The sequence below is a fragment of the Cherax quadricarinatus genome, chromosome 45, assembly GCF_038502225.1.
Source record: "Cherax quadricarinatus isolate ZL_2023a chromosome 45, ASM3850222v1, whole genome shotgun sequence".
Lineage (NCBI taxonomy): Eukaryota > Metazoa > Arthropoda > Malacostraca > Decapoda > Parastacidae > Cherax > Cherax quadricarinatus.
In genome coordinates, this window is record NC_091336.1 from 16,500,859 (window position 1) to 16,515,568 (window position 14,710).

General features: G+C 42.1%; 2 protein-coding genes across 2 annotated transcripts in view; both read left to right on the forward strand.

Annotated features, from left to right (window-relative positions):
• Nucleotides 1-14,369, forward strand: part of LOC128694862 (formimidoyltransferase-cyclodeaminase) — a gene marked incomplete at its 5' end in the record, with an annotated part of 65,106 nt that extends 50,737 nt beyond the window's left edge. Inside the window, 2 exon segments of the mRNA XM_070094335.1 lie at nucleotides 8,941-9,127; nucleotides 13,977-14,369. Of these exon segments, the coding sequence (XP_069950436.1) occupies nucleotides 8,941-9,127; nucleotides 13,977-14,159 (370 nt within the window).
• LOC128694863 (uncharacterized) lies at nucleotides 2,601-8,954 on the forward strand. The gene is made up of 3 exons (XM_070094336.1): nucleotides 2,601-5,034; nucleotides 5,237-5,372; nucleotides 8,942-8,954. Exon 1 carries the CDS (start codon nucleotides 2,657-2,659, stop codon nucleotides 3,881-3,883), a length of 1,227 nt encoding a protein of 408 aa, XP_069950437.1. The 5' UTR covers nucleotides 2,601-2,656; the 3' UTR covers nucleotides 3,884-5,034; nucleotides 5,237-5,372; nucleotides 8,942-8,954.
• Nucleotides 14,370-14,710: the final 341 nt, after the last annotated feature.

Sequence of the window (14,710 nt, forward strand, 5' to 3'; positions counted from 1 at the left end):
TTTGGCAACAACAGCTTCCTTGATTGCCGTTTTCTTGCCCACAATAGAAGCGATGGTTGATTTTGGTTTCTTGTACAACCTGACCAGGTCGGTGATACGTACTCCACTTTCATACTTATCAATGATTTCTTTCTTAATTTCAATGGGTATTCTTACCCTTTGAGGTGTAGGGTTGGCACTAGAAGCTTTCTTGGGGCCCATGGTCACTTATTTTCCACAAACAGCACCGAAAACACTGTAATAATACGAAATATTCCGAGTGTATGCTTGAATGTTACCGCGGAGGCTAGCTGGTAAACAATGGGACGGGCGGCACATGTGAGGCTGGCTGAGGGCCCACATTGGACGCGTCTCGAACGAAGTTCGCTGAGCGGGTTTTTGTCTACTATGCGGGGCAAAATTTTAGCGGACAAAGCGTTCGCTATGCGGAATGTTCGCTATGCAAGGCGTTCGCTATGCGGGGGTCCACTGTACTATGGTCAGAAAGATAGGCAGAAGAAGTCAGTCAGTCTTAAAGTAAAGAATTTAGTCCATTGTGTGGTCCGAAACTGAGCGTGGAGAGGGAGTGCATGACGTGTCGGTCTTTTCCGAGTAGAATGGGAAGGTAACGAAGGAACATCATCAGGAGATTGACGTTGGCGTTTAGGAGTAGGACCGGAGTTGGTCTGTCGTGAAACGGGCTGGCGATTCGAAAATTGCCGTACCGTAGAGGGAGAGGATGGAAGCATTGTCAAAGGAGAGCAGAGGTCAGACAAATCGAAGGAGTCAGTCGAAGCCCCGGTACCTGAAGCGGATGAGGAAACAGCACCAGCAAGAGGTACAGGGGCATTAGGAGTGTCTGAAGAGTGGTCTAAAAACAAGGCAGGGTCAGAATGGGGTGTGGTATCAAGAAGGGGCCCCGGGGTAGTGGGTTCATGGATTGGGTTCTCCATGGTTAGGTTACTCCTTTGCTTTTTGTTTTTAAGAAAAAAAAAACTAGCGCAGATGCAGCATGGAACCCGTGCCATACCAACCCTTCATGTCAGTAAACCAGCAATCCTGGATAGCAACCTCACATCTGCCGAGCTACCTCGGTGGACAAAAGAGAGGGCAGCTGGATATCCGCCACAAAGCATACCTCCTTCGGCCACCACCCCCGGAATCCGAAAGGTGGCTTCCAGAGATACACCCGTCACCCGAAAGACACCCAAAGCTACACTCCAGGATACCGGAGAGGGATCGGGACATCCCCAGGCGATCCAGATTCCACGGCAAACTACGCCACCGCCAAGAACCTCAATGGAATGGGATGGACCCCGGTATCCTTTCCCCTTACCTAGGAACTAGCGCGCCTATGGGAGAAATCCCAAAGGCCAAAAAGAGGAAGGGCAAAAGGGAGGGGTGGGGAGGAGGAGGAAAGGAAAAAGGGGAGGATAGGGAGGATGGGATAGGGAAAGGGGGGATTGGGGGGTAATTAGGTTCGGTCTGAGGAAGGACACCGGCAGGTCTAATTCCTCAGACCAAGAGCCTCTTCACCACAACAAGGAGCCCCCCTTGAAGAGGTGACTATACACAGAAGTTATTTGCAGTAATTTACAGGCAGGCCAGGTAGGCTAGAGAAGTTTGTGAATTTAATTATTTACAGTGATTATAAGTAATCCAGAGTAGGAGACTTGTGTGTTAATTACTTAGTGGATTTGCAAGGTAGCCACAGTTAGGCTAGGCTTGTGCAATATTTACAACAGTTCTAGTAGCTAGGATAGATTTAACCTAGTTATTATTTACGGAGTTCTAAAGCCAGGTTTAAGCTATAGCACACTAGTTATGTTAGGATTTACCTTATCCAACCATCCACGCTAGACTGAGTAAGCTGGGCACAGTTAGGCCAAGCTGTTTACACACATTTTTTCATTTACTGTTTCACAAGTTGAATTGTTGAATTTATTTGTGCTAACCAAGTGATTTTTAATTTGTATACTGCATTTTTTTTATTGTGTGATTTTCATTGTCTTTGACTCATTTTAATGTGGGATTTGTGAATTGTACCTGAGACTAGGTTAAGTCCTGTAATTATTTGCTGACATTGTACAGGAAATTGCTAGGTTAAGCTTTCACATCGATACACATTTCGATTGGGATTTGAGAGCTAACAGTGTACATTTTTGATTCAGAGTAGTCAATATAATAAAGGGAGTTGTTAAGCTTGTTGAGAAGCCTTGAGACTCGTTCATTCTTGCCTAATACCGTTCGTGCTGTGGGGTGGGCTACTTGAAGTACAAATTAGTACCATGATCTTAACTAAACTGCAACTGTGGTAGGTGAAGATGAAGTACCAGCTGTCTCAGCTCTAAGTCAATTAAAGCAGTCTATGGGAGCCTATAAGGGACGCCTGAGCAAAGCATGTGAGGAGTGTCGTATGGCCAGGCAAGATCAGGATGAAACCTTTAGCAAACTGTGAGGAACTAGAGAGTTGCCTGAAACCCTTTGGACACATAGCAAAGGCGTTTGGTAGGCCAGTTTAGGCAGGAACAGAGAGATCATTCCATCACCCTTGAATCCTTTGGAGAAGACATAGAGGCCTATGCTGCAGAAACGTTTGAATAAAGTCTGCATACTACCTACAGTCGAGGTAGCACGGAAGGACTATGACGAACGAAGGACAGAGTGTAAAGCAGAGATGAGACTCTGCAGGCAGTTAATAAAGACTTTGAAGGCCGGTACAGCAGGGGCAGCAAATGTTTCAGGGAACACGAACAACAGCACGCCTGTTTATGTGTTGCCCAGATTGCCCCAGTTTAATTTACCAACGTTCGACAGAACCTTAACAGAGTACATTGCTTTCTGGGATCAGTTTAAAGCCCAGATAGATGACAGAGACGATTTGTCAGATGCCGTCAAATTACAGTATTTACATTCACAGCTCAAGGATAAAGCCTTGCACTTGGTCTGGCATTACGAAACCACTGACACTAATTACCAACATCCCAAATTCCAATTAAAGGACATGTTTGGCAACACTGATGAGATAAAGGTAGCTATACTTTGTCGGTTGTTGGATCTAGAGGCTTGTCGCCATGACCGTCAGAGCCTAGAGAAGTTCCGAATCGAAGTTATGAGTTTGACAAATAGTCTTAAAGATTTACATGATTGGGGTAAGTCAGAATGGTTCATCAGTCAGGTGATTCAGAGGAAACTGGCTGGCACTACAGTGCATGAGTTACACTTAAAATATCAGATGAACCGGTTCACGATACAACAAATTGCTGAGGGGTTGGGAGATCTCGTTTCTCATTTGAGTATAGGTGTGAGAGCAGAGTCACCACCATCACTACATAAAAACCCAGACAGTTACTCAAAGATCTCGAGAGATCAGTCTAAAGCTCATACGACTAACGTTGGAGTGTACTTTGGTAAAGTGTCTAAGGTAAGAACCTCTAAGCAGAACCTCAGAGACACTCATGCCAGAATATGCATGTTCTGTGAAGGCGAACACGCTAGCACGAGTTGCTCAGAGTATACAACACTGAGCAGTAGGCAACAGAGACTAAAGGAGTTGAGACTTTGTTTCAAGTGTTGTGGAGAACACTTTGCGAGAGACTGTGGCGCCCAACTCAGTGAGTGTCGAGTCTGTTGCAAAGGTAAGCACCATACTGCACTATGTCCCAATAATTTAAGAGAACCCCAGGCTACTAGGGATATCTCTCAGGTAGAGATAGAAAGTGAGTCTGAGCCTGAAATGGTAGCCAGCATGATTAGTGGGATTGAAGTCTCTAATCCGAGTGAGAATCACGGAGGTGCTGCCCTACCTACAGTCATGGCAAAGGTTGTGAATGGGCACAGGTCCAAAACAACCCGATTATTGAAATTAAGACACATGTGCAACATCTGGGTATCTTTAAAATAAAGATACTCAGATGTTGCACATGTGTCTTAATTTCATCTTGTCGGTATTATATACCATTCTTGCACAACCCGATTATTCTTTGACTCAGGAGCACAAGTATCCTTGATAACAAAGAAGTTGGTGGATAAATTAAAGTTGAAGGCCACAAGGAAAGTTAGTATGATGTTGGGAGGGGCTATAAGTCAGGCCCCACCCAAATCTTATGATGAGGTGGATGTCACAGTCAAATTAGGTGGACATCGCAGACATTACAGCCTTGGTGGTAGAGACATTACCCACGGCAATTACAGCGAGAGGTCTTGCTGCAGCAGCTAAGCGATTGAAAGACCTTGACGTGAAGCTGGCAGACCAGGGAATTACCACTGACACAGTCAGAAATGTAGGTATCCTGGTGGGAGCCAATCATATAGATGACTTCCTGTTTACACGACGGACGTTTAGGGAAGGAATTGGTTTATACAGATCCCCAGTAGGATACATCATAGGCAGCAGGATTCCACCTGAATTCCCTGCCACGCCAGATAGAGAAGAAGCTGTCCCCATGATAGCTGGGGGAGTAGTGATAATGAGTACCAGTATACACGATGAACTGCCAGGGAAGCTGAACCAGGTAGGGAGTGACGAACACTCGGCCACCTTGGGAAAACACTTTTACAGAGTACGTAAAGAGGGAGATATTGCCATTAAATCCAGGGAACCTCGTATCAGTGGGAGGAAAGGCTACCAGGGCATGTGGGCCACTGGGTGGGAAACTACGGAGCCACTCGGTTAAGGCTAGACATATGAAAGATGTTAGTTAAAGGAAAGGGTGCTAAGACCACCAGAACCAACAAGTTTACACCCCCAGAAGTCCATGCAGGGGAAACTGGACAGTTGAAGTTAGACCGGAGTCTGCTCGATGAGTGGCTGGACGGCACTCGTGTCCATGGTCCGCCGTGGGGGCTTGCGGAAGGTGAATTTGATTTAGACTTAGTGCCTACCTTCGCCGGCAGGAGGATGTTGGAACTTATTCAGTCCGAGAAGTCCCAACGGGGAAAAACACACCGTTCGAGGGCCCTTAAACCCACCCAAAACACAAACACACTCACCCGGGTTGGCGAAGGTGGTTGGAAGGTACTTCTTAATTGATAGATTTACCCTTCAGGGAAGAAGTAGGGAGTTTATACTGTTAGTACACTAATATTAGGATTATTGGGGCAACTGTAGATAATAATAGTGTAGACCTGAGACCTTAACATAGGTAGTAATAGGCCAAATGTAGGCAAACACTAGGTTAAGTTAGCTAGGGAGAACTGGCAGCCCAAGTTTGAACGACGAGGCACGGGTCTTGAAGACGCCAGATCTTTCTTCTAGGACCAGACACCAACTGGACAAGACGTGCCATGATCAGCATGCGGCGCCCCCACGTGTCTTCACATATGAGACCTGGGGAAATCTGGTGGAGGCACCTCGATGTACTGTAGATGACCTCCTCCATCAGGCCCTTACAGTAAGACAAGACCTCCATTTTTTCTTAGGATTCTGGCCAGGGTCTGGGGAAAATTGCGAGTGAGTCATGCTGTGGCCTTTGTGCAGCCAGCAGTTCATGACCAGTATGTGAATTTGTCTCTTGTCAACCTAGAAGCTAGTGTCCGTTTCTGCATAGTTATACTAGGGGATACACACCCTCTTGGATACAGGAATTTCTGAGGTGCAGGCTGGTCACTAATATCGACTGAATATTGTAGGAACTAAGGCTCCCGGCTGCACGTGGTTTCTGAGGGGAAGTCCAAAGGGGCTAAGCTTAGGGAGGTTGAAGACCAGAATAGCTTCTTCATCACCAAGCAAGTTAGTCCTTTAAACGTGCATGCAGGCGAGATTTCTTGCAACATCAGTCATTTATGAAAATCTGTCCTATAAGCCACTTGTGAGGCTGGGATACCGACCTCAGAGCTCGGTGTCAACAGAGCTTGCCAGGGAAGGCAACTCACTTGGAGGCAGTCCAGACAAATTTTCACAACCATTTTCCACTTGTCAGGCACTATGCCAGTTTGTCGTGATATGTTGAAAAGATTAGCTAAAGGTATGCTAAGTTCCTCTTTACATTCCTCTAACACCCTTACAAACAGTTCATCAGGGCATGGGCATTTGTTAGCTTTTAATTTCTTTGTCTGAGGACCACGTCACTAGTTACCGCAATCGTGCAGAATTTCTTAGTCCTGTTCTACATAATCTATTATTTCTGGAATTTCGTTAGTATCTTCTCGAGTTAAAACTGAGAGGAAGTAAGAATTGAAAATTTCCCACATGTCAGATCACTGATAGTGATAAGGATCTGAGTTACTCTTAAGTGAGCCTATCTTGTCCCTAATCTTGCTTCTGTATACCTGAAAGAACCCTTTTGGGTTAGTCTTCGAATCCCTTGCAACCTTAGCCTCCTAATCCTTTTTTGATTTTCTTGTTCCTTTTATTTCTCTCTTTAATTGACTATATTGAGTTCTTAACTGCCCCTCCCCTCTTTCGATATGCCTATCTTTTGACCAATGAGATGTTTGTCTATTGTTCATCCATTTGGGATGAATTAGAACTATGCTCTGAAAAACGTCATATTGGCAACCAACACCAGCTACCTGACCCATAGTCAGGACATCCCAATTTAGCCCACCCAATTTAGCCATCCCAATTTAGCCCAGGCTCCAGGCGGACATCAACCAAATCTTTCAGTGGGCTGCAGAAAACAATATGAAGTTCAATGATGAGAAATTTCAATTACTCAGATATGGTAAACACGAGGAAATTAAATCGTCATCAGAGTACAAAACAAATTCTGGCCACAAAATAGAGCGAAACACCAACGTCAAAGACCTGGGAGTGATCATGTCAGAGGATCTCACCTTCAAGGACCATAACATTGTATCAATCGCATCTGCTAGAAAAATGACAGGATGGATAATGAGAACCTTCAAAACTAGGGAGGCCAAGCCCATGATGACACTCTTCAGGTCACTTGTTCTATCTAGGCTGGAATATTGCTGCACACTAACAGCACCTTTCAAGGCAGGTGAAATTGCTGACCTAGAAAATGTACAGAGAACCTTCACGGCGCGCATAACGGAGATAAAACACCTCAATTACTTGGAGCGCTTGAGGTTCCTAAACCTGTATTCCCTGGAACGCAGGCATGAGAGATACATGATTATACATGTATACACCTGGAAAATCCTAGAGGGACTAGTACCGAACTTGCACACGAAAATCACTCACTACGAAAGCAAAAGACTTGGCAGACGATGCACCATCCCCCCAATGAAAAGCAGGGGTGTCACTAGCACGTTAAGAGACCGTACAATAAGTGTCAGGGGCCCGAGACTGTTCAACTGCCTCCCAGCATACATAAGGGGGATTACCAACAGACCCTTGGCAGTCTTCAAGCTGGCACTGGACAAGCACCTAAAGTCAGTTCCTGACCAGCCGGGCTGTGGCTCGTACGTTGGTTTGCGTGCACCCAGCAGCAACAGCCTGGTTGATCAGGCTCTGATCCACCAGGAGGCCTGGTCACAGACCGGGCCGTGGGGACGTTGACCCCCGGAACTCTCCCCAGGTAACCCAGGTAAACCCAGGTAATTTTTCAGTCCCATGAAGTCGCCCAAGCAAAAGTCTGGGACAGAGATTTGATTGCAGTTATCCCGGTAACTCCATGATATATTGAAACTAAGTGATTTGTGATCACTTTCCCCTAGCTCATCATTAACCTCAAGATTATTAACTAGTGATTGTTGGCAAGAACCAAGTTAAGTAGATTGCTTCCTCTAGTTGGTTCTGTCACAGACTGTTTTAAATAGCAATCCTGAACCGTATCAAGAAAGTCACTAGACTCAAGATTTTCTGTCACATTGTTCCAATCAATTTGTCTAAAGTTAAAATCTCCCATTAACATTGCATTTTCATATCTAGATGCCTTACGAATTTCGTCCCATAGCAGCTTACTACAATCGCTATCTAGGTGTGGGGGTCTATAAATCACACCCAAAATTAACTTTTCATAACCCTCGAGAAACTGGAGCCAAACAGATTGTGTCTGACGTTTCTAATCTTGTATCTTGTCTAACACAACATTTTAAATTATCTCTGACATACATCGCCTCTCCACCACCTTTCCTGTTGATCCCATCAGTATGGAATAGTTTATAACCCTGTATGTTGCATTCAGAGGGCATTTCTCTATCTTTCAAGTTGAACCAAGTTTCTGTTATATCAATAATATCTGTATTACCAGCACTTGCAAGTAATCTTAGCTCATCTATCTTATTTCTTAGACTCCTACTATTTGTATAGTAAACCTTAAGGGAGCTAGTCACTCGTTGCCCTCTACTATCTCTTTGTTGATCAATTGATTTGCCTTTTCTAGCAACTTTATTTCGAATGTTGTCTTTTAAACATATCCCTGAGGTAGCCTGGTTATATCTGCCGTTTTCAACCCTAGTACTGCAGCCTGATTGTTTCCCACAGACACCCATACCTCTATAATCTATCAGTTTAAATTCCTAGACAAGTCATCAATGACCCCCCTCAATCGAATTGGCTAATACAACCACTCCAGCCCCCGAGAGATGAACCCCATCCCTTGCATACATATCATGCTTGCCATAGAATATGTCCCAGTTATCAATGAATGGGATTGTAAGTTCCTTGCAGTACCTATCTAGCCAGCAATTTATACCAATCGCCCTAGACATCCATTCATTGCCCACTCCCCTTCTAGGTAAGATGCTACATATGATTAGCATCCCTCCCTTAGACCTGACTACATCTATGGCTGACCTATACTTATCCAGTAGCTCCTGTCTCCTGCCATTCCCAATGTCATTTCCACCAGCACTAAGACAGATAATGGGCTTGTTCCCATTGCCTGACATATTATCCAACCTGCTGACTGTCACCAACACCAGCTCCTGGTGTTGGTGACTATAGATGCAAATGGGATTTGATGTACTGTTAGTGTTAACATCTATGAAGGGATTTAGAAAAGTAATTAAAAAAAATTTTGATGCATGATCACAAATCGCCTCCCATTCACAGGATGCCATGAAACTTCCTCAGAACACCGATGAAGAGCGTGAAATACAGAGAACAGCAATGGCAGCTGCGATAGAAGAAACCATTCAGGTGCCCTTGTCAGTCCTCAAGATATTGAACACTTCCACCTGGGATGCCCTCATTCAGCTGGCTGCTGTTGGCAACATTAATTGCAAGTCTGATCTCCAGGTATGGTTGACATGGAACAATTATATTCATGTATACCTTAATTAAAGAACAAATAATTTACCAAAAAGGAAATAGTGAAACCTCAGTTGCTGAATTTAATTTGTTCCGGATGTAGATTCAACGACCAAAACAGACAACCAAAGCAATTTTTCCCATAAAGGATAATGTAAATAGAATTAATCTGTTCCAAACCCCAAATGTATAATAATTTATTATAAATGTACTAACTACTACATAAAACTAAAACTGAATCCTAAAAGAAACTTTAACTGAAATACTGTAAAGTAAATTAAAATTTAACTGCCTCTTACCTGTCAGAGGAGAGCTAATGACATACCGGAAGCAGAAGGTGGTGAGGAAGGGGGGTATGAGACTGCTTGGAAGAAGTTGGGCAACTCTTTCATAATATTGGGCAACTCTTTTGGTGTTTTTCTTTCTCTTCACTGCTACCACCTTGTTCTCACTAAAAACCTGTCCAGTGAGGTTTGTTTCAGGTTCAGATTTAACACTTGCCCGAATCGAGACATTACACTGTCAGGCAGACTGCTGTGTGATCTGCAGCACATGACCTACCAGTTTTATATAGAGGTACTCCATTCTCTGACTATTTTTCTGTAATCTCTCCCCACCTTCGCAGTCGTTGGCAATAACGTTGGGCTGATATGACTCCTAGCAAATTACATTCTATCAAACCAAGTTTGGGTTTCTGGCCTCCTTGTCATAGATACCAAGGTTGGGAGACATCCTTGTCTTCGCATTGGACATTCATCTAACTCGTGGGTATCTCAAGGAGAGGCGTCCTGTTCCACTTTGTGAGAATTGTCTAGTTCCTGTTTCAGTTTCCCGTATTCTATTGGACTGTCCTGTCTATCACCAAGCACGCAGAATTTTCCTCTGACATCATCACTGCTTTAATGCCCTTACTCTGTTTTCCCTCCTTGCTGATGGACCCACTTTTGACAGACTCCCTCTTCAACTTTTTGGCAGCAACCGATTTATTACACAAACTTCCTTTAGCACTCCTCACAGCCCCTCGTAACTTTACCTTTGTCATCTCCGCCATTATTTATCCTTAGATCCTGCATCAGTTCCTACCCTGCAGCACTATATGACCCTGGTAGGTTTAGCTTGTGGCCTTTGCCTTAATATAACTCTTGTGCCTTTTGAAAGGTCAACTGCTTTAATTTTTTTCCCTTTGGCCCAGTATTGTGCTGATAATAGATGCTGATTTACCAGAAAGTTTTGCTATATCAACCACATGGAGCCTATCTTCATACTTTCGAATAACTTCTTTCTTAAACTCGGCAGTGCTTTTTACAACTTTTTTTTTTGCTTTCATCTCATTATCCTTCTTTGGACTCATGATGGCTTATCTTGCAATAAAAAAAAAAAACTGCACCAAAACTGCAAATGAACAAAAAAAGTTCACAAGATGCACAACAAAAGCTCAAGAAATGTTTACAGCACACAAGTTTGTGGCTATACTGATTGAGACCCACGCTGTCAACTCATTGTCTGGCGAGCTGCTTTGTCTCATTCACATTCTGTCGACAACCAAGAGCATACACGAAAAGCAGGACATTTTTTTCCGAATTCCTCGTTAGAAAATGATCTGTTCGACAAGTAAGGCATTCAACAACCAAGGTTCCACTGTAGAGTACGCTCTGGTGTGATGTATGCATTACCCAGTCAGTGATTGTGGGACAATGCCTAAGTGTGGCTAAAATGTAAATCTTAGCTGGGAAAGATTGTAAACAGCAACTGTTCAATCTTTTTAAGGAACTGGTTAAATAATTTATTAGTGTTAATTACGACAAACTATATACAGCCTTTCCTTGCTTAACGAGGGAGTTCCGTTCCTAAGACCATGTTAAATGAGTTCGTCGCTAAGTGAGGAGCTTGCTTTAATGGTGGTGGGTTTGTGTTGACCATCTTTGATATTGTTTTAATGTCACCTTTGCACCATTACTGGTATATTTTTAAATGTTTATACAATACGTAGTGTACTGTATATTGAAATAAACAGAATAGAGGAAATCAGCTCTGATATATATTATTTAGGTATAAATACTGGTCAGAGCCCGTCGTAAATCTGAGGCATCTGTAAAAGAGTACGTCGCTAAGTGAGGAGAGGTTGTATAGTGAACAACAGCCATTATACCGTAGTAAGGGTATTGGTCCAAATCATGACACTTGATAATCCTCTGCAGTTAAGCTCGGTTGTGTGCCTATATAAAGCATTATACAAGGTTTACATTGTACATTTTTCTATTGTACATAGAAAAGTTCATGGTTATTCAGTGCAATCCAGGTAAACTAAAGAATAAGGTTAAATCAGTTACAATAAAAGATGTACTAAAATGTTTGAGAATTTGATTTAAGAATTAGGAGTGAATTACTTTATCTTCATGCCTGAGTGTGACAATAGATATTAGGACAAGAAATATAAGTACAGTACAGTGACATAAGTATTAACTCGTGTAATAATTTTTGGTACATTGAACATGGAAGTATAACTCAATTTATGGCAAGGTGGTGCTTTACAGCTTTAAAACAGTTGAAATCTGGCAGTTTCAAATTTTGGGGCATTTTATGAAGTGAATTTTTACTCAGGTTGAATTGAACACTGGGGACATCAGAGGTATTTCTTTCTTGTATTGTGCCTGTAAGTTGTTTATAGCTCTCCAGGCATTGTTATTGTCCTGTGTATGTACTTGCAGATTTGTATACTCTATTTGTGGTTGTAGGGGTTAATCCTGGCCCTGCCTCTTAACTTGCCACTCTTCAGTCACTCCATCTTAGCCTCGTATGCCCTATCATACTTGCTCTTAAAACTCTGATTCGAGCCTGCCTCCAGCTCTCCAACATCACTACATTTCCTGACCACTGAGACTGAAAAAATACTTCCTAACTGGAGTTCATCTGTGACTTTAATTTACAGCAGTGTTCCCATTCCATGCCTCTGTTCTATCCCTGTCTACCTCATTAATTTGCTTGGGTATTTTGTATCTTTTCCCTGGTTTGTGTCTTCCAATGTTGTTGGGTACAATTTCTCATATTTCCTGCCCATTAACTCAGGAGCAAGCCTTGTTGCATACTTCTGTCCTTTCTTGAGTTGCTTAACATTTTCAGGCATAGGTTACATGCCGATGCTGCATACTGTAAGATGAACCTAACATATCTTGTATAAAGGGCCCAGAATGATTTTGTTGGGATACCTGAAGACTCTTAAGCCAGACAAGCATTGGCAACAAAGGTTATTTGGTTGATGTGGTATACTGAGCACTAGGCTCACTCCTAGGTCTTTTTGAGTGAAGTCTGCAGCAACCTTTGTTTCCTTAGTCTGCACCCCCATTTCTGGTGTGTCATAATGTATGTAATACAGTGGAACCTCAACTTATGCATGTCCCAGCATGTTCATTTTTCAAGATACATGCCGTCGCTCTGTCTATTCTTTGCTCCGAGTTATGAGCCAACATCCAAGTTACGAGCGAGCTTCCCCCTCGACCTATTACCCACCCACCTCGCTTATTTATCTATGATTTCATGCTTTAATTCCATGGACATCATCATTTTTTTTTTCTCAGCACTGTCTTTTGTACTTACTTTCTTAGGACCCATGGTTAGAAAAAAGAAATTTTCTTAGGACCCATGGTTAGAAAAAAAATTTGGCAGAGTAACTGCACAAAATGCAAGCAAAACACGAGAGAAATGCTTTCACGGTGAGGTAAACAGTGCACCGAGTTGGCGGCATTCTGAAGCTCTGTTATTAATAATAATAATTATAATGAGAGGGCTTCAGTTCCCTAAATTAATAATAGAGGAGCTTCAGAATGCCGACAACTCGGTGCACTGTTTACCTCACTGTGGAAGCATTTCTCTCGTGTTTTGCTTGCATTTTGTGCAGTTACTCTGCCAAATTTCTTTTTTCTAACCATGGGTCCTAAGAAAGTAAGTACAAAGGACAGTGCTGAGAAGAAAGAGGATGATGTCCATGGAATTAAAGCATGAAATCATAGATAAACAAGTAAGGTGTATGGGTTGTAGCATTAAGAGTGTAGAAAGCAAATACATTGTTTCAGTGTTTTCCTTATGAAACTAGTGATCTAGTGCAGTTAGCCTCATAAACACTCCATTTTTCCTCATAAGATCATGGGAAGATAGGGTCAGAGTGGGAGCGGGAATGGCCGCCACCACGCTGCATTGTGACGTATTTTATTCATTCTAAAGTATATATCGTGTTTTGTTAATTATATTGTTTATTATGCCATTAGATGAATTGATAGATAAATAAGCTGTAGAGTTGATATTAGTATTTTGTCCTGCCTCCCAAGAGCAGAAATCCTGCTGGAATGGATTAATGGCATTTAAATTAATTTAAATGAGGAAAATTGATTTGATATATGAGCAAGTTGAGTTATGAGCTAGGTCATGGAACAGATTAAACTCGCAAGTCGAGGTTCCATTGTATACAGTAGTACGAGTGCTTTATATGTACGTTATGAGATCAAACGTTAAAGGGGGGGAGGGGGAGTATGTTGTCTGGCATGTGCTTAAATGATCATTTATACAGCATTTTTTTTTTCTTTTGAGTTACTATAGGCTTTGGGTGATTGGCTGTAGATCCCCAGGCACAAATACAATAGGCGAGGTAAGGATAGATTTAGAGTAGTACAGAGTTATTAATGTTTGCTCACTGTTTTGAGATAATATACAATAAAAGCTTTTTAATGGTGTACTGTACATTGATTTAAAGTGTTTTCTGTACATTACACCAGGTATTTCATTATTGGCTCTTGGTGTTGGAAAACTATGCAGCTTAAAATAATACTTGATCTGTGTTGGGCAGGTTGGAGCGAGGTGTTTGGAAGCTGGGGCATGGGGAGCCTACTACAATGTCAAAATTAATTTGAGCAACATAAGTGATGAGTCTGTCAGAGACAATTACTTGAAAGAAGCAGATGACCTCCTTGAGCAAGCCAAACAAAGCTGCAGCAAAGTCTTAGATGCTGTTAACAAGAGAGAGAATTGATGTGCCATTACCAGAAAAAAAAATTGCAGGTCTACTGTTTATGTAAAAGTTGTGTAAAAAAAAAAAAAAAAATTGAATACTTATTTTGCCATCTACCCCTCTTGGTTATTGGATGTCTTGCACTGTAAAAATGATTTTATTAAATTTGACACAAAAAATCAGTATTGTAGTTAAATTAGTTTTCACTTAAAACTGCTAAATGTTAAAGAACTAGTTTTCTTGTTTCCCAAATATAAATGGTTTAGGTCATTTCAGATTTTCTGTGACAGCTGTGTTTAGTGATATCACAAAAGCATTGCATAATGGGATTCTTGGGTTTTCTACACAATTACCACTTATAGTAGCATGTAGTATTACTCATGGTTTGCAACACTTAATTCCATGAGGGATTTTATTTCCTTTTGTGATATGATAGTGCAAAAATATTTTTGTACAATAGCCACTTTCGTTATAACGAAGAGGTAGCATTTTATTCATCTTTGGTTTCTCAATGCAAATGCTACTTCTGTAACACCCCAATGAATGTAATGCATACTTCCATGAAAGTAGTA